General features: G+C 47.0%; 1 protein-coding gene across 2 annotated transcripts in view; it reads left to right on the plus strand.

Moving 5' to 3' along the window:
- Window positions 1-21,438, plus strand: part of MTHFD1 (methylenetetrahydrofolate dehydrogenase, cyclohydrolase and formyltetrahydrofolate synthetase 1) — a 37,270-nt gene that overhangs the window by 13,334 nt on the left and 2,498 nt on the right. For both annotated transcript variants that reach the window (XM_032974422.2, XM_076052011.1), the window contains exons 7-25: window positions 194-330; window positions 2,536-2,647; window positions 3,173-3,300; window positions 4,011-4,108; window positions 5,344-5,517; window positions 7,464-7,600; window positions 7,997-8,043; window positions 9,260-9,367; window positions 9,845-9,919; window positions 10,510-10,612; window positions 12,007-12,083; window positions 12,517-12,660; window positions 13,117-13,185; window positions 13,813-13,924; window positions 15,121-15,302; window positions 15,933-16,033; window positions 17,239-17,419; window positions 17,654-17,761; window positions 20,278-20,430. In XM_032974422.2, coding sequence (XP_032830313.1) covers window positions 194-330; window positions 2,536-2,647; window positions 3,173-3,300; window positions 4,011-4,108; window positions 5,344-5,517; window positions 7,464-7,600; window positions 7,997-8,043; window positions 9,260-9,367; window positions 9,845-9,919; window positions 10,510-10,612; window positions 12,007-12,083; window positions 12,517-12,660; window positions 13,117-13,185; window positions 13,813-13,924; window positions 15,121-15,302; window positions 15,933-16,033; window positions 17,239-17,419; window positions 17,654-17,761; window positions 20,278-20,430 — 2,246 coding nt within the window. The remainder of the gene's footprint in view (window positions 1-193; window positions 331-2,535; window positions 2,648-3,172; window positions 3,301-4,010; window positions 4,109-5,343; window positions 5,518-7,463; window positions 7,601-7,996; window positions 8,044-9,259; window positions 9,368-9,844; window positions 9,920-10,509; window positions 10,613-12,006; window positions 12,084-12,516; window positions 12,661-13,116; window positions 13,186-13,812; window positions 13,925-15,120; window positions 15,303-15,932; window positions 16,034-17,238; window positions 17,420-17,653; window positions 17,762-20,277; window positions 20,431-21,438) is intronic.

Here is a 21,438-nt window from a genome sequence, read left to right on the forward strand (position 1 = left end):
CATAGCCAACGGTGCTAATCGGAGGTGTGGCGGAAGGACGACAAACTAAACACAAGAAATTATTCTTACGTGTCCTGGCAAAAACTGTTCCCTAGGTTTACGCTAGGTCTACTTTGCAATGAGTGGGTGTTTTAAACTGAAAGGTGTTGCTGATTTGTCTGTACCTCCATACATTTGCTGTGGCACTGCCCAGGGATGAAAATCGCCGGCAAGAGAGCAGTCGTGTTGGGGCGAAGCAGTATTGTGGGAGCTCCGATGCACGACCTGCTGCTTTGGAACCACGCCACAGTCACGACTTGCCACTCCAAGACTGAGAACCTGGAGAAAGTGGTGCGTAGCGACGCACATTACCACCGCGATTGTCACCGTGGTGTTCACACTGTGTGTGTGTGGGGAGTGGTGGGGCAGTGGTTAGCATGCTGCGCTGCGAAGCCGGTGACCCGAGTTTGATTCCCGCTCGGTCAATAACAGTGGCGAATATTTGAACCGGTCCCGGGCCTCCCCTAGGTTGACTCGGCTTCAAATGAGTACCTGGTGCGATGCGTAGACATGTCCACTTGGGGGGACAATAGCGGCTGGGCATGGAGCTGCCCACCCACTTCCTCGTGTGCCATGCCGGCCTTCATAGGTGCCCGCTAACAGCACTTGCCCCAAGTCTGCTAAAGGCTATACGGTTAAATCTTTGTCTTTGTGTTAATTGTTTAGTAGTCCTGTAACAATTTTCTTCCCAGCCCTCCCCCTTTTGCGATTTGAATAATAGTCACAATTCGGTGGAATGATTTGGTTATTCACGGTTGTGGGGGGGGGGTGATGTCACACGTCTAAGTGCCTGCAGTGTTTAGGTGAAGCCACTGTAGTGTTTAGTAATGGAAATAATTTATTCTTACCTGCACGATTTGATGCATGTGCTGTGAGTGTAGGAGTCGATTTTGGTCGATTAATCGATTCATTGTTAAATGCCGCCGAAAGATGTGACGATTCACCACCCCACAACGATTGTATTAATTGTAATCCAATATAATGATCATGAAGATAATGATTTGGTTTTAATAGTGCTCTTTACGCCGGGGCGTAAAAGGGACTTGGCACTTGGTGTGCACTCGGGCATTAGTCTGGCAGTAGGGCGTGAAAATTGCCACCTTGTGTGATCCTCAAACGAGCAGTTTGTGGGGACATTTTCTAATTTTGGACCGTGATGCCGGCACACAATCGCCTACGCATTTCCAGCGACATCGGACAGATCATTCACGTCCATTGTAAAACGGACAAGCGCGTATTTACACTTGTGCAATGGTGTTTTGGCCGATTACATCAAACATCTTGGGTGGAATTTTCTCTTGGTTTGTCATTTAAAACTGTGTAAATTAAGGAGGTGGGGGGGGGCGGAAATAACTTCGCTGTTGTGCAACTGACCACAGTTTTTGCTTTTTTTATGTCATCTTATCCAATTTTAGTGGTAGTGTGTAGCAAAAAGAAATGGGTCGGTCACTCTTACAAATAAGACTACCCTGTTCACTTCAGTTCTCACCTGGTTATACAAATACACTTGAACATGGTATTGGCCAAACTTCCAAATTGCTGAGATGTGTTTTCAGGGCTCTGTATTGTAAAATGCATTCTCAAACTAAGCCAGTCCAAGCGTTCTGCTCACTCTTTGTCTCTGTCAAGAGTGGGTGTTCCGTGAACCGTTAGTCCACTTTGTAATAGAGGGTTTTTTGGGTTAGATCGTGGAAATATAAGTGTCATTAAACCCGTCGCCACGTGACACAGCCCATTAGTAAGGGTTTGTCACGTAAACAAAACATGCCAATTTGTTACAAGTTCAGCACACCGGTGTGTTGGAGAGTAAACCCACGACATTTACAATTTAAGTATGATGTTTCTCCAGTAATTACAACCAGATGAGGCTGGTTGGCGGATTTAATTACATATTTATGCGATCTGACCCAAACAAACCTTATGGAGTATATTGGTCGCGAAAGTCTACGTATTAAACTGTTAGCCCATTTGACTTAAAGCTTTCGTGACTGCAGGAATTCATAGTCTTTGGGTCTTTCGGTAAAGTCACGTAGATAGGTTCAAATTAATAAAAATAAAATAAGCAATTATTAATTTGAACCTATCTACGTGACTTTACCGAAAGACCCCAAGCATATGTTAGCCCACTATATGTATATTTGCAGGCAATAGTCAGAAATAGATATGTGGACTGGCAAACAGCAAAGAGTCACGGAGAGATAGCATGCTTTGATTTATCCCGAGAGACATAAAGGAATGTGTGGAGCAGGGAACAAATGTTATTTCGAGACATTGTCAAGTAAAATAAGAAGGCTTGGGCAGGATACATCATGAGAAGTGGCAATGGCCGATGGACGAGACTGGACATGGAATGGCAGCCGAATGAGAAAAGGCAGGATGTCTGGGCAGCCGCCAGTTTTCAAAAGTCCCCAGTGTTTTGACGACAAAGCTAATTATAGTTTTTAGTCAATTAATCGTATCAACTCTGAATCTTCTGTGTGTCCATATTGATGCAAGGTTTCTGAAGGAGACATTGTGGTGGTGGCTGTTGGCAAAGCCGAGATGGTTCGTGGCAGCTGGATCAAGAAGGGTGCCGTTGTGATTGACTGTGGAATTAACCACATACCAGGTAACTAGGAGAATCACAGTTAAAATCAACTCCTATGTTTAAATGTCGTAATCATTGGCAAGGCTCTCTCTCTCTACTATGAGAAGAGAGCCTCCCAATGCCTTTAAAATCGCTATTGATCCTGTGAAACTACGGTCTGTTCCGTTTCTTCATCTGAATAAATCTCATTGCTTCATCTCCACTATGGTCCTCTCTGGTACTTTCTCCTTTGTTGCCATTCCCGTCACCAACCGTGGTCATCTGCAGTCAACCCTTAAAATGCATCTTGCTGCAAGCCCGATTTTCTTAACAGTCAGTATGATACCTATGAATTAAGTTTGCTCATTTGGTCCATGCCATGTGCTGCTCTTTCTTTCTATCTATGTGTATACTTTTGAGCATGTATTTTCTTCAGGCTTTTTTGCACACTTTTCAGCTTTTGTTACATTTGTAATTGTCGGTGACCATGCTTCTGATATAATTGTCATAGCGGGTGATTCTCGCCGATAGAAAACGCTCGGCGTCAACACGAAATATATCTTTCAGATGAAAGCAAAGTGTCCGGCCAGCGAATGGTGGGAGATGTGAAGTTTGAAGAAGCAAGGGAAGTGGCTTCCTTCATCACGCCTGTGCCCGGTGGCGTAGGCCCAATGACCGTCGCAATGCTGATGGAGGTATTTATGCAGACGCATTACTACAGCACCCAAGCACTGCTTTAAACTAAAACTAAACTATCCTTATTTTAAAAGGTAAGGCCCACAGCTATATAGTTCGTTTTCAGAAGCGACTTGGCTACAAATGATAGCTCAACGAAAGTGGCTTATGTGGAAATTTATAGCAGCCAAATAACCACGGGGAGAACATGCTAACTCCAAATATACAGCAGACGTCAGGGTCGAGATTAAACCTACGACCTCCTGTGTACCAGGCGAGGTAGTTAACATCTCACCACTTAGTCAATCTATGCACGTTAAATTATGTTCGGACGTGGCCTGGCGGTCAAAGTGAGCAGGCTTGGGCAGGATACATCGCGACAAGGGATGATGGCAGATAAACGAGACTGGAGATGTAACGTGAGAGAAGGCAGGATGTCTTGGCGGTCGCTAGTTTTAAAGGACCCCAAGTGTTTGACGACAGATAGTTTCACATGTTTAGTTGATTTATTCATCGAGTCTCTGAGCTGCCACTATTGAGATCCTGTATTCCAATCCAAGCAACTGCCAGAGATTCAGTTGAATTCTCAAGTGTGTAGTGAGTTTATGGTAACAGCCCAGTCATTAATGACTGAACAAGAAACCATCACGTTCAGTTTGGTTCTGTAAGTAATTTATAAAACTTCTTTGCGATTGTTATCTCGCTGTGTATGCGCTTTCACGTATTTCAGAACACTGTGGAATGCGCAAAGAAGTTTCTGGCGCAAGTTAAGACTGGAACGTGGGAACTGACCCATCTGAAGATTGAGCCAAAGCAGCCTGTCCCATGGTATGGCTTCAGTGCTTCTCCTTTGCCGTGTCACTCATGGTATTGGTTGTTAAAGCCTACGTATGAAACGTGTCACTAATATCAGTATGGGGAATGTAACAATTCACCCCTACCATGATGTGATGAATTGTCGTGATTTGTAGTGATGATTCGATTCGATAGTGAATTATTTTATTTATCCTGCTTGTGCCGTCTCGTTTGTACGGCCCACGGATCAACTGTACCGTATCTCGTTTGACTCATTCTGTGTACTGTTTTTCATTCAGCTTGAAGGAGAAATTTGTATGAAATGGCTCCGTACCAAAATCAAACCGTTCTAAAACCCGCAATTCAGTGAATGTATCCTGAGCAGCGTAATAAATATATTTTGGCTGATGAATCATTACATTTAAAAAAAATGATATAGAGCCTTATCCAAGGCACTTTACACAGAATTGATAATAGTACATATGAATGTAATAGTGGAGATGAGGTGAATGAAACAGATGAGAAGAAGCAATGGGCAAATTTTTGATGATTCGTGAATTCGGTGAAAGCGAAATTGATGACTGTAAAAGATGATGGATGGATTGAATGAATTGGGAATGAGTGAGAGCCATATAATGAGAATATGAAGAGGGAAAAGTAACGGTTGCGGTTATGAGGGGGAGATTCAGGGGTCGTGGGATGAGCTTGGGAAAATAAGTGAGTTTTGAGTGCAGAGTGGAAACTAGTGAGCGAAGGTGATTGTTTTAATTAGGAGGGGAAGTTTGTTTCAGTGGGTGGCGAGAAGTGAAAAAGAGGGAAAGCATGGATTGAGCAAAAGGAGAAACCAAGAGAGAGATGGCAAAGATTGTGAACATAGGGGGCGAGAAGCCGACACTTATAAAGATACAAGAGTGGCAATATATGAAGGGATTTGTCGACCAGAGTGAGGAATTTGAACAAGGAACGGTTGTAGATAGGGAGTCAGTGCAGTTGCGCGAGGAGGGTCGAGGTATGGAAATTGTAGGGATTGTTGAATATGAGGTGAGCAGAGTTGTTTTGGATTTGGTGAAGGGGGGCAAAATAGTTAATTGGCAGACTGAGCATAAGAGAATGACATGTCTGCTCAAGATGCAGTCATTCTTTATAGTGTAACCTTTGGGCACACACACTTCAGTTGTGTTCTTCTAATGGTTCTGGCTGACTCAAAGTCACACATGTCTTTAACCCTGACGATCACACCCCTTGGTTGTGCGTGATTTTTCCCTCAGCGACATCGAGATTTCTCGCTCGCAGAAGCCCAAGCCCATCGAGGTTTTGGGCCGAGAGGTTGGGCTGTTGCCCAGCGAGGTCGAGGCGTACGGACACGGCAAGGGGAAGGTGTCGCTGTGCGTGCTGAACCGCTTGCGCAACGAGCCCAGCGGCAAATACGTCGTGGTCACTGGGTACGAGTGCAACACGGAATGGCAGGGTGCAGATGGAACGATGCAAAATCGGAATCAGAATCTTTATTTGCACTGGAGGGATCTGTTGAGCTATCAAGCTCTTTCTGATAGATGTCCAATAGGAGCGGATCAGAACATTACAACAACAAACAGGACAAAAACACTATAGGAGTACACATTATAGGGAAGGTAAACAAATCAGTAAAAAATATATATACGAATAAAAATACACTTTTTTTCTCTTACCAGGCAAAGCCCACAGTTACTAGCTTCCCCTTCAGAAGTGACCTGGCCACGAATGACAGCTCAACAAAGTGGCCCATCACGTGGAAGTCCACAGTGCCAAAATAATCTTAATTCATATTTCTGCATGTGGAGGGAAAAACTGGATGATCCGGAGAAAAAAAAAATCCACGTGACCACGGGGAGAACATACAAAACTCCAAATATATAGGCGTCAGGTTCGAACCCCCGACCTCCTGCACACCAGGCGAGGGAGGCAACATCACACCACCATGGCGCCCCTTAAAGTATATTCGTTCAAATTGCATTCGTATGAGTAAGTATAGACTCGGCTTTGCTCCTCGTTGGTACCCTGTGAATTAGGACCAGCAGAGGGTGGTGGCAGCGGTGACACTTGTGCCTCGCAGCAAGAAGCCCCTGGGTTTGACTCGCGACCCAAGTGTCTTTTTGTGTGGAGTTTTTATGTTCTCCCCCCTTTTCCGCACGTGTTTCCTCGGGATACTTCGTTTTCCTCCCATAGCTAAAGCACAACTTACATTGTAACTGGTTTGGCCAAAGCAGCCCAATGCTGAAAAATCTACCTGCAAAATTGCTCAATTGGGATGGCATCATAATGGAATCGCCAACAACTGTGAACACTTGGCAGGACCCTCCTGAAAAATAGTCTTTACCGAGGTCTACCCGAGTTGGCAAGCGAATAATAACAACAATGAGCCAAGAATATCTGTGTGTCCCGCGCATGACGTCGCTCCACGTTGGCCAGCCCCCCTCATTAATAATTAATCATGAACAGGTTACGCCCTCCACATGGACCCCCCCCCCCCTCAATAATTATGAGCAGGTGACGTCACTCCACATGTAGCAACCCCCCCCCCCCGCCATTAATAATAATGAGCAGGTGACATCACTCCATCGAACAGCCCCCCCTCATTAATAATCATGAAGAGGTGACGTCTTGCAAATGGACACCCCACCCTACCATTAATATTAATTAACAGGTGGCATCACTCCACTTGGGGGGCGAGGCGCCTCCTCACCCCTCCTAAGCGTCAACTTACAACACTCACTACAAAGGCAGAACCCTCATGTCACGCGAGCTCCGCGTGACCTGAGGGTCTATTGAGACATAGAAGTAAAAAGGACGTCATGATGAATAAGGGATTATAACCTTGAAATGAAATAAGTCTGTGTCACTGCGGCTTTACAAATTGCACACGAATTGATGCAATGAATATCACGTGGTCTGCTTTTTGCTTGCAAGTTTCGGATTTACTGATATACACCCGTCCTTGGACGGGCAAAAGGCTAGTAATAAATATTGACTTGCTCTGCTTGAAAGAATACAACATAAGGGGTTGGCTGATTGCTCCTGAACTTGCTGATTCACTAGCCACCCTCACCGGCTGTCATTCGCATCTTTGTCACTCTTTTATCACTACTATGGCAGTCGTTACTGTGATCTTCACCTTTTGACGTCTCAAATAGCAACACTACTTTATACTCCAGGTTCGTTCATATTGGATCGCCTTTACGAAAATTATAGTGCTCCCCTGGACAGAGCTAATGCATTAACTTAAGTTGGAAAGTGTTGAAAAAATATATATTACTTTGTGCTCGGGAGTAGTGTGACGGCAGCAACTGGGAGCCTACTGGTGTGCGTGTGAGAGAGTGCGAGTTGAAACGTGGAGCGGTGTAATCCCCAGCATCACCCCGACGCCCCTGGGCGAAGGCAAGAGCACCACTACGATGGGGCTGGCGCAAGCGCTTTCCGGACAGCTGCACGTCAATACCTTCGCCTGCGTGCGCCAGCCTTCGCAGGGACCCACGTTTGGCATCAAAGGTGCGTGGGAGCACGTATTTGTTTGTTGTTGTGCGCGTGTAGCGGTTAGCGCGCTGCGCTACGAACCTGGTGACCAGTGTACTATTCCCGCTCGCGGCCGACACCAGTGACGATTATCTGAACTGGTCCTGGGCTTTCCCTAGGTCGACTCAGCCTCGAATAAGTAGCCTGGTGCGGTGTGTAGTAAACATCGCCACTGGAGAGATAAAGGCAGTCGGGGGTGGTGCTTGGCCGCCCACCATCTCGTACCGTGCCGGCCTTGATAGGTGCTTATTAACAGCACTTGCCCCAAAAGTTTTAAGGCTATAGGAAGGATCTTTATCCATACCTCCATGGGTGTGATTTCATTAACGTATCTGTTAGTCTCTGATCATTGGTGTTGCTTTTCCAAACCAGGGGGTGCAGCAGGAGGAGGCTATTCCCAGGTCATCCCCATGGAAGAGGTCAGCTCGCACACTCCGCACGCCTCCAAGCAGCACCACACACGGTGCCCTACAGTTGTGTTTTGCTCAAAATTTTGAACCAGAAATTAAAAATTATCTTTTCCTTGACTAAAAAAAATTGTCTGTCGAATTTCACATCAACAGAGCTCTGTGCCTTGACTAATTGTTTAAGATATCAAATGAATTCCACGAGTCTGTATGTACACTTCTATGTAGGAAAAACTATTTCAATCACCAAACAAAAAATAGGGGTTAAAGGAAAGCTGAACTCCAAAAGTATCATGCTCTTAATATAAATGTTGTGGATTTACTCTCCAACACACCAATATGCTGTACTAGTAACGAATTGGCACGTTTTGTTTACGTGACAAATCTTACTAAATGCCTTGTTTGTGGTGGCGGGTTTAATGGCACATTTTATATTTACGTGATCTAACCCAAAAAACCTCTTATGGACAATTTAGAAAGCCTGTGTTAAACTAAACCACTTTATTTTACCAGGTAAGACCCCCACTAGCTCTTTTTTGAGAAGTGACCTGGCCACAAATAAGAGCCCCACGAAGTGGTGTATCATCATGTGGAAATGTATTGCAGCCAAATACTCTAAACGCACGTTTCTAAATGTGGAGGGAAAAAACGGAGGACTCGGAGAAAAAAAATTACACGACCACAGGGAGAACATGCAAACTCCAAATATACAAGCGTCAGGGTTGGGATCGAACCCACAACATTCTATATACCAGATTTGAAGCTTTCGTGACTGCAAGGATCCATACTCTTTGGTTCTATTCGGTAAAGTCACGTAGGTAAAAAATAAAACAACAAAATATCACGACGTTTCGGCCACAACACAAGTGGCCTTCATCAGGTGAAGGGGACCGTACTGTCACGAGGACAGCGTTGGAGTGAAGACAGTCCAGCCCAGGTCGCGTCCTTTTAAGCTGTGTGGGAGGACACAAAACGCTTTGACTTTACCGAATAGAACCAAAGAGTATTCTATATACCAGGCGAGGTAGTTAACACCTCTCCACCGTGGCGCCCCTTGAAGGACAAGGAGAAACGTTGGAGGACAATTACTGATTGGATATTCCAATGCTATCTGGGTGAGGGTGTAGCGACTATTTCAAGTGAGGGGGGTGAAGAGATAATTGGCCAGGATTTAAATTATTGTATTCACGTCGCCCGCCCGCCAGCTCACTCGCTGTCTCGTCCACAGTTCAACCTGCACCTGACGGGCGACATCCACGCCATCACCGCGTCCAACAACCTGCTGGCCGCCGCCATCGACGCTCGCATCTTCCACGAGAGCACGCAGACGGACAAGGTGAGCACGCGCGTGGGGGAAGGCGAGGGATGGCAGAGGGCGAGGGGGTTGGGCGACCTATCAGCAGGCCTTGCTGCCTATATATTCAGCGATCTTTTATACTCCGTAGTTAATGCTTCAACAAGTTAGGAAAAGGCATGGAATGCATGTATGTGTGGGTTATTATGGAGTGTAATGCTTTCCAAAGTATCTGTGTCTTAAGGAGTATTTCATCTGCACAGATTGCTTCCGCAGTACGGAAGTACCTAAATGAATTGTTATTCCAGAGTAGGAACACAAGTAAAACATTTAAATACAGTACCTTAGCAGAAACAAGACATGGTATTTACCAAACACAGTAAATATGTCAAACATAGATTTATTTACCTTTATGCATGCTGCTAAATGAACGTTAATCAGATGCAGTAGCTACTCGTCTCCTTCTAAAGGTGGCTTTGATCTCCTCTGCCATTTCATCCACACGTGTTTTCTTCAAAGGCCCTCTTTGCACGTCTGGTGCCTTTGCAAAAAGGGAGTAGAGCCTTCTCTCCAATTCAGCAAGCGCGACTGAAGGTAAGAAAGTACATCCATTATATTCCGTGCTTATTCCAACGTTACGTAGTGCGTGTGTAGCTTCTGTGAAAGAACAAATGATGCATCTCTCGAGTTTTGCATGGAAAATGAGTGCTGGGGGAAATGGAATTAAACACATTGTGTGAATGCTAGGAATGAACTAATTCAGAGTGTGATGAAAATGTGTAAGTTTCTGGCAACAATGTTTATTTAGGTTGAGTGACATTCTGTCGAGATGGTGCTATATTTCCCACATTTGAAGTTAAGAGACATTCAGTAAAATTGGTACCGTGCATAAATAAACATGTATCCGTTGGTAAATTAAACGTATTGGTTAGTTTGTGTGTGTGTGTGTACTTGTATGTTTGGCCATGGTGAACACCAGTGACAAGTTCTGTCTGAACATGTCCTGCGCTTCCCATTGGTTTGACTATGCGAGATTCCTAGCTCTAAGTCTGGTGTGTCCGCATCACTTAAGTGATGCTGCATTCATGCCAGGATTAACAGCTGCTGACTAACAGCACTCTATTTTCCCCAACAGTCTCTATGGCCATGCGGGGAAACTTTTGTCTTGTTGTGTGTGTTTACAGAAACTGAAAATAGATAAATCGGATCCGAATACACTCACGGATGAGGAGATCAAACGATTTGCACGCCTTGACATCGATCCTAACTCGATAACGTGGAATAGAGGTAATAAAAACAAAACACAGATCCGCCGTCATCCAGCACGCACAGATCTTGACGATTACTGAACAAAATACAGCAGTAACAAAGATCGGACGAGATGGCATCACAAAGTGTACCCCGTATTATCCAGATTATGAGAATTGTTTATCCCCCACCTCCCCCCGTGAATTTGAATGCAAAAATTGGTGGCGCGTCTTATTATCCTGTACCTACGTGTGTGTGTGTGACCAGATTAGTGCCCAGCTTTTGACACTCGACACACATTTTGGGTGTGTCTAGCTTTTGGAAGGGTCATATAATCCAGAGAATATGGTGCAGTAAAGGGTTGGAAACTTCTGTTAGTGCAGTTAGTGATGCTGCCTCAACATCTTATGTAAATGTATTTTTGATTGCCACTCCACATCTTAGTGTTATGATTTTGCACAATAATATATTTATAGTTGTTTAATTGTAGTTTAACATACCATGCTAATTTGGTGAACAATTATTGCAATGAATAATGGTTGAATGTTTTTATTACATTTATTTCATACTAAAAATGTGAAATTATGAGCATACTAAAAATACTGTAGAAATTTTGGTAACATCTCTATGAAGTTTAAATCGTAGATGCGTTTAACATAAAGCTACCACATTTCTCAGAGGCTCAACACAAGGACACGTGGTGGGATAATGAGTCGAGCGTGGAGCTGTACAAATGTGAAGCAGGACTACATTCTGACCTTGTAAAACGCTTTAGAACACCGGGATAGCCTTTCTGAAACCCGGGACTGTCCCAGCCAACCTCGGACATTTGATAGCTTTAGTTTAACATATTTCTTCTTGCTAAGTGGGTTTATAATTCTAGATTTGAAGCTTTCGTGACTGCAAGGATTCATACTCTTTGGTTTTATTCGGTAAAGTCACGAAGGTCAAATAAAATAAAAGAACCAATTAAATAACGACGTTTCGGAGGCAACACAAGCTTCCGTCTTCAGGTGGAACAATCACAGTAGAAAATCTGCGTCAAGTACACAGCTTTGAGACGATCGGGTTCATATATAGGTTAAGGGGGGGGGAGGAGCCAGAAAGGAAACGTGGGTGGGTGGGTGGGAGGGCCGAGTTGAGCCGCCCCGTGGGTGGGTAAGCCCTCCCACCCACCCACGTTTCCTTTCTGGCTCCTCCCCCCGCTTTAACCTATATATAAACCCGATCGTCTCAGAGCTGTGTACTTGACACAGATTTTCTACTGTGATTGTTCCAACTGAAGACGAAAGCTTGTGTTGCCTCAGAAACGTCGTGATTTAATATTTTATTTTATTTTACCTACGTGACTTTACCGAATAAAATCAAAGAGTATGAGTTTATAATCTCTGGATCGTAGTACAATCTTTACTATAAGTATGTTTTTTTTTTAGTGATGGACACCAATGATCGCTTTCTGCGCAAGATCACAATTGGAAAGGCTCCGACAGAGAATGGGATGGTTCGGGAGGTACGTACGTATGTACGAGCTTAAAGCAACGTTATTGCCTTGCTAACGGTTTGTCGACCACAGCTTCGTTTTCCTAGGCTGCTGGGTGTGGCTCTTTCAGCCTAACTAAAACTGTAAACTAAACTATTTTACCAGGTAAGGCCCACTGAGCTATATAGCTATTTTTCAGAAGCGACCTAGCCACAAATTATAGCTCGGTGAAGTGGCTTATCGTGTGGAAATGTACAGCAGCCACATACTCCAAACGCATGTTTGTAAATGTAAAGGGAAAAACCGGTGGACCTGGAGAAAAATCCATCTGACCACGGGGAGAACATGCAAACATCAAATATACAGACGGCAGGGTCGGGATTGAACTCACGACATCCTGCATACTAGGCGAGGGAGTTAACAGCTCGTGTCCTTTTATGCGCGTCTTCCGCTCCTGCCGCAGACCCAGTTCGACATCGCGGTGTCGAGTGAGATCATGGCGATCCTGGCTCTCGCCACCAGCCTGGGCGACATGCGCGAGCGTCTGGCCCGCATGGTGGTGGCGACGAGCCGCATCGGGGGGGAGCCCGTCACCGCAGAGGACCTGGTACGTAGGGGAGCCGCAGTCTGATTTTAAAACGGATACGATGTCAAATTTCACGAGATGACATGATGTACGTTTTCACAATACAATGTAAGTTTATATGAAATAAAATGTCGTGCTACAACATAATGTGCGTTTTCACAATACAGTGTAAGTTTATGCGATGTTTAAATTTCACGATATAACATGATGTACGTTTTCACGATGCAATGTAAATTTATACGATAAAAAGTTTTCACGACGCAAGATGATGTGCGTTTTCACGATACAATGTACAATCTATACAATATCAGTATTCATGGCAAGACGTGCTGCTAGCTGGCCATGTGCCGTGGCTCAGCCTGCCAGATATGTGGTAGCTTAAAATTTATGTTGAACTTGTTTTGCACCGTACGTAGCCAACCGTGCTAATCGGAGGTGTCTTGAACTTTGTGCCATGCGTGCCTGTCTTTGTTGCAGGGCGTGAGCGGGGCCCTCACGGTGCTCATGAAGGAGGCCATCAAACCCAACCTCATGCAGACACTGGAGGTGAGGCCCCCACTTTGCCGGAATACGGCATTCGCAGCACTCCTCTAATGGGACTATTGGCGATGGCTCGCCTGTCGCTTCTTGTTTAAACGAAGATGCAGTACGAGAAAACGAGCGTCGCTCGACTTTTTGACGCGTTGGCTACTTTGAGTCTCTTAATCGTGCCCGACACGAGTTTGAAGCTTTGTTGGTGAGAAAAAAACATGTTGACATCATGATCGGATGCTCTGTGCCCGTTGAGGATCACTAGACTGCCGCAGTGGTGCTTTTGACCATGTCTCATTCGAGAAGCTTTAGACTTGTCACAGACAACAACGACAACAACAGCCGCCATTCACCCTAAAATGACGGTGATGTCACCGCAGCACTTGTGCCAGGTTCTAAGGTGCAATTTAAAGGCCACGTGAAGTGTCAAAGGCTTGCTGCCAGGAGGTCACGGGAGCAGACTCCCCCCCCCCCCCCTACCCGCCACAGGTGCTATGGGTTAACTGACCGCTACGACTGGCAGTTGTACAAGACCGCTCTGGGCACACAGGCTAGGTGCGTATTCGCAAGAACTGTTTTTTTTGTGTGGGGTTGCGTCTCTTGTCCGACGACGCATGTGCGTCCGTGGCCTGGTGTTCGCAGGGAAGCCCGGTGTTCGTTCACGCGGGGCCCTTTGCCAACATCGCCCACGGCAACTCCTCGGTGCTGGCCGACAAGATCGCCCTCAAGCTGGTGGGAGAGCAGGGCTTTGTCGGTACGCACCCCAGTTTTTCTCTCCCTCACAAGCTAGGCACCAGCTGGCGCACAGTTCCCAGTAAAGTTGCGTCGTGTGTTTTTTTTCTTTAAGGTTTTTATAGACCAAGGTCATCAAAGCTCACCAAAGCTCGCCGCTATTCCCGTAGGTCATAGGTCCCTTTTTTTTAGAATGAACCCTTACTCCGTTGATGACATTTTCTTAGGGGCTGTGACTAATTCACAGATTTTACAAATGTGTATGTCGCACGAGCACCCAACTCACCATCAGAAAGTCAAATTCAAATTCTGGTCATTATGTTGGTTTTGGAAAGCCATTCTTTGGCTTCTGGGGTCGTCCAGATGTATTGTATTTGTACCTCCTGCAGAAGCACATGTGTTGTGTAGTCACATGACGCTTACACGCGTCATGGCGCACGTCAGTACTCTGTCCTTTACGCGGACATCCCTCAGCTATCTACGCCCCGGTACAGCTTCCCCTATGTCTAGCACCTCGTCTGCCCTGGGCGGGGGTTCGCCCATCACCGCCCGGCGACGAGGCGAGACCTCTGCATCTCTAGCCCTTCTTCGGCGGCGGATGGGATGTCTTCCACGCAGGCTCTGGTTCCCCTCAATCTGACTCCCCTATGGCGACCACCTCACTCTCCCCACGGTGACCCCGCCCTCGTCCCGGGGTCCCCCTTAATGACCCCGCTGCCTCGACGACATGTTGGCATCACACCACGTCATCCCACTCGTCAGATGACATGACGTCATTCCACTACTCCTCTACACACGTTTGGCAGTAATCGGTGATGTGAAATATGGGTTGCATTTCGCCGCAGTCACAATTGGGTGACTCCTAATATCCACTTATGGAGGAGGCTCGCAGAGATGAACATTAATACTCATAGACTCGCACGGAGGCCTATACTATACAAAATAATCTGGTGTGTGTGTGATGGATAGCACTTCACTGGCATCGCAAATTGAACAGCTCCACTTACGGAGATTTACGGAGACTCACATAGACTCGGACCCAGAGATTTGCATATAGAGACTCACAGACTCGCACAGAGCCCCCATACTGTACATTACAATGCGATATGACTATAAACTCCTTAGTTGCACACTGAAGGCGTAGGAGGAAAGCAGCGACACCATTCCAAATGGCTATGAATGAATGTTGAACGGCGATCGGTGATGTGTACATCTCAGTGACGGAGGCTGGCTTTGGGTCCGACATCGGAATGGAGAAATTCTTCAACATCAAGTGCCGCCTGTCGGGCCTCTACCCCGACGCCGCGGTGCTGGTGGTCACCGTGCGGGCCCTCAAGATGCACGGCGGAGGCCCAACTGTGACTGCTGGCCAGCCCCTGCCTGAGGAGTACACCAAGGAGGTGAGCGCGGGTGAGGGGTGGGGGGAGCCTTTGCAGAGTCGCAGGAGAGCCGGGCGTTGTAAAGATCAGCCAAGACAAAGCGGAACATGTCACCTTGAGCATTTTTATAGGCGTTGATGGTGAAGTGGTGGCGCTGTGCACTCAGTGGCCTGGGGCTTGAGTACAGAACGGTGTATGCAGTTGTAGAATTGGTGCGAGTCCGGTTCAAGGGGTCACTTGTTATAACTCCTATTCAAGAAGGGAGTAAAGACTATTTAGATTCCTGAAGAGATCTTTAGGGGTGGTCAGGACCAGTTCCCTGCCATGCCTAAACCTAAGTGGCAAGTGATAACTGAACTGGTCGAACAACCAGCGTGGTGAAGTACGGTCAAACAACATCCATGACCATCGTGGCATGTGACACTCCTTCATTGAGCACTGCATCGACAAAGAGCTTACATTTTTATTTGAAAGGTTCTTTACATGAATGTGGCTTTTTCATATCAGAAGTTGCCCCGTAGCCCTCCCCCTCCTCCACCAGTGCAATGTAAACTTCAGTTGCTTATATCAGACTTGTGCATCTGCAACATGATGTGCTTTGTAATATGACTTGTATTGTAATTTAAAGTTTGATTTTTTCTTCCCCAACAGAATTTAGAGCTGGTTAAGAATGGCTGTTGCAACCTTAACAAGCACATTGAGATTATTCGTCTGTTTGGTGTGCCCGTCGTCGTCGCTGTCAACATGTTCACGTAAGAGACATCTCCTAACCTTTGCTAGAATGTACTTTTACAGGTGATGCTCATGAGCAAAAAAATAATCCTGAACATTACTTATACCTAACTCCCCTTTATTGTCTTTTTCAATCAGTGTCCGTTATTGGACGAAGCGTTATTTGGGTATTGTATGATGGATAACAATTATAATATCTACTGGCAAAAAAAACGGATGCTGCTTGTGATCAGGATAAAGTTGTGCTTATTGTGTTGATTAACTAACTAGCTTTTTTGAATATGTGATATGTGTAGCTAAGCTATTCCTGAAGGATTGTATCAAAGCGCAGACTGTAAAAACACGTGATTCTCGGCACATGATGCCAGTAGCAACTTAAAAACGTATTTCAATTATTTGTTCTAAACTGGCAGCTTGCTGAACGTTTTGAAAGCAAAACTGGGCAATTTAATGCAAATACATTATATACAGAAAGAAGCTGACTGAGTCTTTTTGACACTCAACAATGTTGCCTTAGGGTTGCCTGCGTCATAAATCTGTAAGAATCATACATTCTTCATTGGCAGTAAGTGATCCAATTTGTAAAATTAAACTTCATATTGCAAAAATAAACTATAATCCATAATAAAGGTGTTTGGGTTAGATCGCGTAAATATATAAATGTGTCGTTAAAACCCGCCACCACCCGACACAGCCAACTAGTAAGGGTTGTCACGTAAACAGAACGTGGCCAATTCGTCACTAGTACAGCACACCGGTGTGTTGGAGAGCCAAGCTACAACATTTACAAACGGAGTATGACGTTTCGCCAGTAATTACAACTAGCTTCACTAACTAAACTATTTATATTTTAGCAAATAGGGCTCACTGTGCTGTCTAGCCCTTTTTCAGAAGGAACCTGGCCACAAATTATTGCTCAACGAAGTGGCTTATTACGTGAAAATTTATAGTAGACAAATAGTCTAAATGCATGTTGATTCTAAATGTGGAGGGAAAAACCGGAGGACCTAGGAGAAAAATCTGCGCGACCACAAGGATAGAGACATGCAAACTCCAAATATACAGCAGGCATCAGGGTTGGAATCAAACCCACGACCTCCTGCATACCAGGCGAGGTAGTTAACATTTCGCCACCGTGGGACCCCCTTTGGCAGCGATGGCAGTGATGACGCTTTAGCGGGCGCGGTCTTGGCATGGTGTTGTCGTCGGAAACGTGCGATCGCAGCACTGATACGGACGCGGAGCTGAACGTCGTGCGGGAGTTAGCGCTGGCGGCCGGCGCCTCCGACGTGGTGCGCTGCACCCACTGGGCCGAGGGCGGCAAGGGAGGCAGGGCGCTCGCCGAGGCCGTGCGGCAGGCCGCCCAGCAGTCGTTGCCCGCCCCCAGCTTCCTCTACGACGTGCAGGTAAGGTCCCGCCCGCGCGCCGCGGTACCAGCGCACGGACCGACTCCGTAAACGCCGCTCGCGTTTCCCGCAATCCGGGGAGATGGCAAGTTGCACAAATCTCGATGCGATCCGCCAAACCTCGTCTCCAGCACAGCGCTGGAGACTTCCGTGAACTTGAGCAGAATCGGAATTGGAAGTTAATTTCCCGAGGTAGAGCCCATTGAGCGCGTGTTGGGGTCTGGCCTGGTGCAGCTGCCCGTGGAGGAGAAGATCCGCGTCATCGCACAGAAGGTGTACGGCGCAGACGACATCTGCCTCTCGGAGGAGGCTCGCCGGAAGATCGAGCTCTACACTAAGCAGGTAGGGTATGGCTAGCGTGCATGTGTACCGTGTGTACAGCTGGTGGTGCATGTTCACCGTGTGTACAGCTGGTGGTGCATGTTCACCGTGTGTACAGCTGGTGGTGCGTGTTCATCGTGTGTACAGCTGGTGGTGCATGTTCACCATGTGTACAGCTGGTGGTGCATGTTCACCGTGTGTACAGCTGGTGGTGCATGTTCACCGTGTGTACAGCTGGTGGTGCATGTTCACCTTGTGTACAGCTAGTGGTGCATGTTCACCGTGTGTACAGCTGGTGGTGCATGTTCACCGTGTGTACAGCTGGTGGTGCATGTTCACCGTGTGTACAGCTGGTGGTGCATGTGTACCGTATGTACAGCTGGTGGTGCATGATCACCGTGTGTACAGCTGGTGGTGCATGTGTACCGTGTGTACAGCTGGTGGTGCATGTTCACCGTGTGTACAGCTGGTGGTGCATGTGTACCGTGTGTACAGCTGGTGGTGCATGTTCACCGTGTGTACAGCTGGTGGTGCATGTTCACCGTGTGTACAGCTGGTGGTGCGTGTTCACCGTGTGTACAGCTGGTGGTGCATGTTCACCGTGTGTACAGCTGGTGGTGCATGTTCACCTTGTGTACAGCTAGTGGTGCATGTTCACCGTGTGTACAGCTGGTGGTGCATGTTCACAGTGTGTACAGCTGGTGGTGCATGTTCACAGTGTGTACAGCTGGTGGTGCATGTGTACCGTGTGTACAGCTGGTGGTGCATGTGTACCGTGTGTACAGCTGGTGGTGCATGTGTACCGTGTGTACAGCTGGTGGTGCATGTTCACCATGTGTACAGCTGGTGGTGCATGTTCACCGTGTGTACAGCTGGTGGTGCATGTTCACCGTGTGTACAGCTGGTGGTGCATGTTCACCGTGTGTACAGCTGGTGGTGCATGTTCACCGTGTGTACAGCTGGTGGTGCATGTTCACCGTGTGTACAGCTGGTGGTGCATGTTCACCGTGTGCACAGCTGGTGGTGCATGTGTACCGTGTGCACAGCTGGTGGTGCATGTTCACCGTGTGTACAGCTGGTGGTGCATGTTCACCGTGTGTACAGCTGGTGGTGCATGTTCACCTTGTGTACAGCTAGTGGTGCATGTTCACCGTGTGTACAGCTGGTGGTGCATGTTCACCGTGTGTACAGCTGGTGGTGCATGTTCACCGTGTGTACAGCTGGTGGTGCATGTTCACCGTGTGTACAGCTGGTGGTGCATGTTCACCTTGTGTACAGCTGGTGGTGCATGTTCACCGTGTGTACAGCTGGTGGTGCATGTTCACCGTGTGTACAGCTGGTGGTGCATGTTCACCGTGTGTACAGCTGGTGGTGCATGTTCACCGTGTGTACAGCTGGTGGTGCATGTTCACCGTGTGTACAGATGGTGGTGCATGTTCACCTTGTGTACAGCTAGTGGTGCATGTTCACCGTGTGTACAGCTGGTGGTGCATGTTCACCGTGTGTACAGATGGTGGTGCATGTTCACCGTGTGCACAGCTGGTGGTGCATGTTCACCGTGTGTACAGCTGGTGGTGCATGTGTACCGTGTACAGCTGGTGGTGCATGTTCACCGTGTGTACAGATCGTGGTGCATGTGTACTGTATGTACAGCTGGTGGTGCATGTTCACCGTGTGTACAGCTGGTGGTGCATGTTCACCGTGTGTACAGCTGGTGGTGCATGTTCACCGTGTGTACAGCTGGTGGTGCATGTTCACCGTGTGTACAGCTGGTGGTGCATGTTCACCGTGTGTACAGCTGGTGGTGCAATGTGCACTGCGTGCACAGCTGGTGGGTTAGCGTGCATGTGTACTGTGGGTACAGCTCGTGGGCTAGCATGTGCATGTGTTCTGTGGGTACAGCTCGTGGGCTAGCATGTGCATGTGTTAATGTGTACAGTGAGACAGGCAATTCATATCTGGCTGCATTGCCAATTCCCCTGCTTGTTCAAGTCCAGGTTTCTTTTCCTTCGGCTGTCTGTCTGTCATCTTGCGACGTCACACATCACCCGCAGTGTGACGTTATCTTGTTGCGCTGCTTGAAGCCTAACGATATTATTGCTCGTTAAATAGTTCCAATGGCAAACGCCCATTGGTAACCATCATAGAGCCCATGCATATGGATGATTTTTCTTCCCTGTTTTTAATATGTTCGTGTCTTCTTGTCTGTGTGTGCGGTAGTATAGCGGTAGTGGAGCGGTTAGTTCCCTGCACTATGAACCCGGCAACCAGCGTTCGATTCCCCCTCACAGAGAACAACGGTGACGATTATCTGAACCGGTCCTGGGCATCCCTTCGGTCGACTCAGCCTGAAATGAGTACCTGGTGTAGCGGTGTGTGAACATCGCCACCCGGGGAGACAAAGGCCGCCGGCCGTGGTGTTGGCCACGCACCCCCTCGTGCGCTGTGCCGACCTTCGCAGGCACTACTCTAACAGCACTTGCCGCTACAAGTCTGTTAAGGCTACACGAGTGATCTTCGTTTTTGTGTTTCCCCAGGGCTTTGCCGGACTGCCCATCTGCATGGCCAAGACGCATCTGTCGCTGTCTCATCAGCCCGAGCTGAAGGGCGTCCCCAAGGGGTTCGTGCTGCCCATTCGTGACGTGCGTGCCAGCGTTGGGGCCGGCTTCCTCTACCCGCTCGTCGGCACGGTGAGCGCACAAAGACTAAGATCCCCCCCCCACCCCGTATAGCCTGAACAGAATTTTGGGGCATTTGCTGGTTAGCGAGCACCTTTTGAAGGCAACTACACATGAACGCACGCCTCGATCAATCACATCAAGGGCCTATTGCCCTTTATGAAAACATAAGAATAGATTTGACCCTTTCTGGCAATAAAACAGGAGGTGTTAAGATGTTCAAACGCCATATAGATACCTTTTGGCAAGGAATCAAATCTGCATCAACACACGTACTTCTGGTGAATATGCAAACAAACATGTTCTGATAATATATGCGTTGTCTTTGAAACTGATTGGCCTCCACCAGAAACGGCCTTCAGCCTTCTTTAGGGCCTAGTCTCACCAGTGTCAGACCAGAGAACGCCATAATGCGAACAGAGTGATGTGTGTTAGGTTGAAAATATTCCCCTCTGGTACTTTATTCGTGCAGCTTAAGGTGTTTGCGGTGATGGATGAATATCGTTTTTGGGCCATATCGATGTGGTAGGCCTTGTGTGGCCATGGGCCGTTATGAAATGAAGTGACAGGCCTTACCCGGCCCACTGGTCATCGGTTCGTGACCTCTGCGTTGGCCTGTATGCTCGCGAATAATTCGCAGAATTAGTGAATCTAGATTATCATGTGCATAATGTTAAGTGTATCATGAGCTCGTAATTCATGAGCTTAAACATTTACAATTCGTTACATTATCAGTGTTAACATGATTTCAAAATAAAGTTGTTTTTTTTAGGGGGGGGTGGGGGGGGGGAATTAAATTTGGTTAAAAAAAATCCAAAGTTGATAGGATGATTACATATGGGTACGTATTTTAAATGTGCTTGCTATATATGCATTTAGAACACAGTTTCATGAATGGCACGGGGATATGAGGTCCGTGTGACAAATCCAATCCAATCACAGACTGGTCTGATCAGTGCCTCACTGAAAAAACACGTAATATACAACATCAGTTTATATTAAAGTGTACGCTACAATTAG

The sequence above is a fragment of the Petromyzon marinus genome, chromosome 53, assembly GCF_048934315.1.
Source record: "Petromyzon marinus isolate PM22_M1 ecotype Great Lakes invasive population chromosome 53, UKy_Petmar_22M1.pri1.0, whole genome shotgun sequence".
Taxonomy (NCBI): Eukaryota; Metazoa; Chordata; class Hyperoartia; order Petromyzontiformes; family Petromyzontidae; genus Petromyzon; species Petromyzon marinus.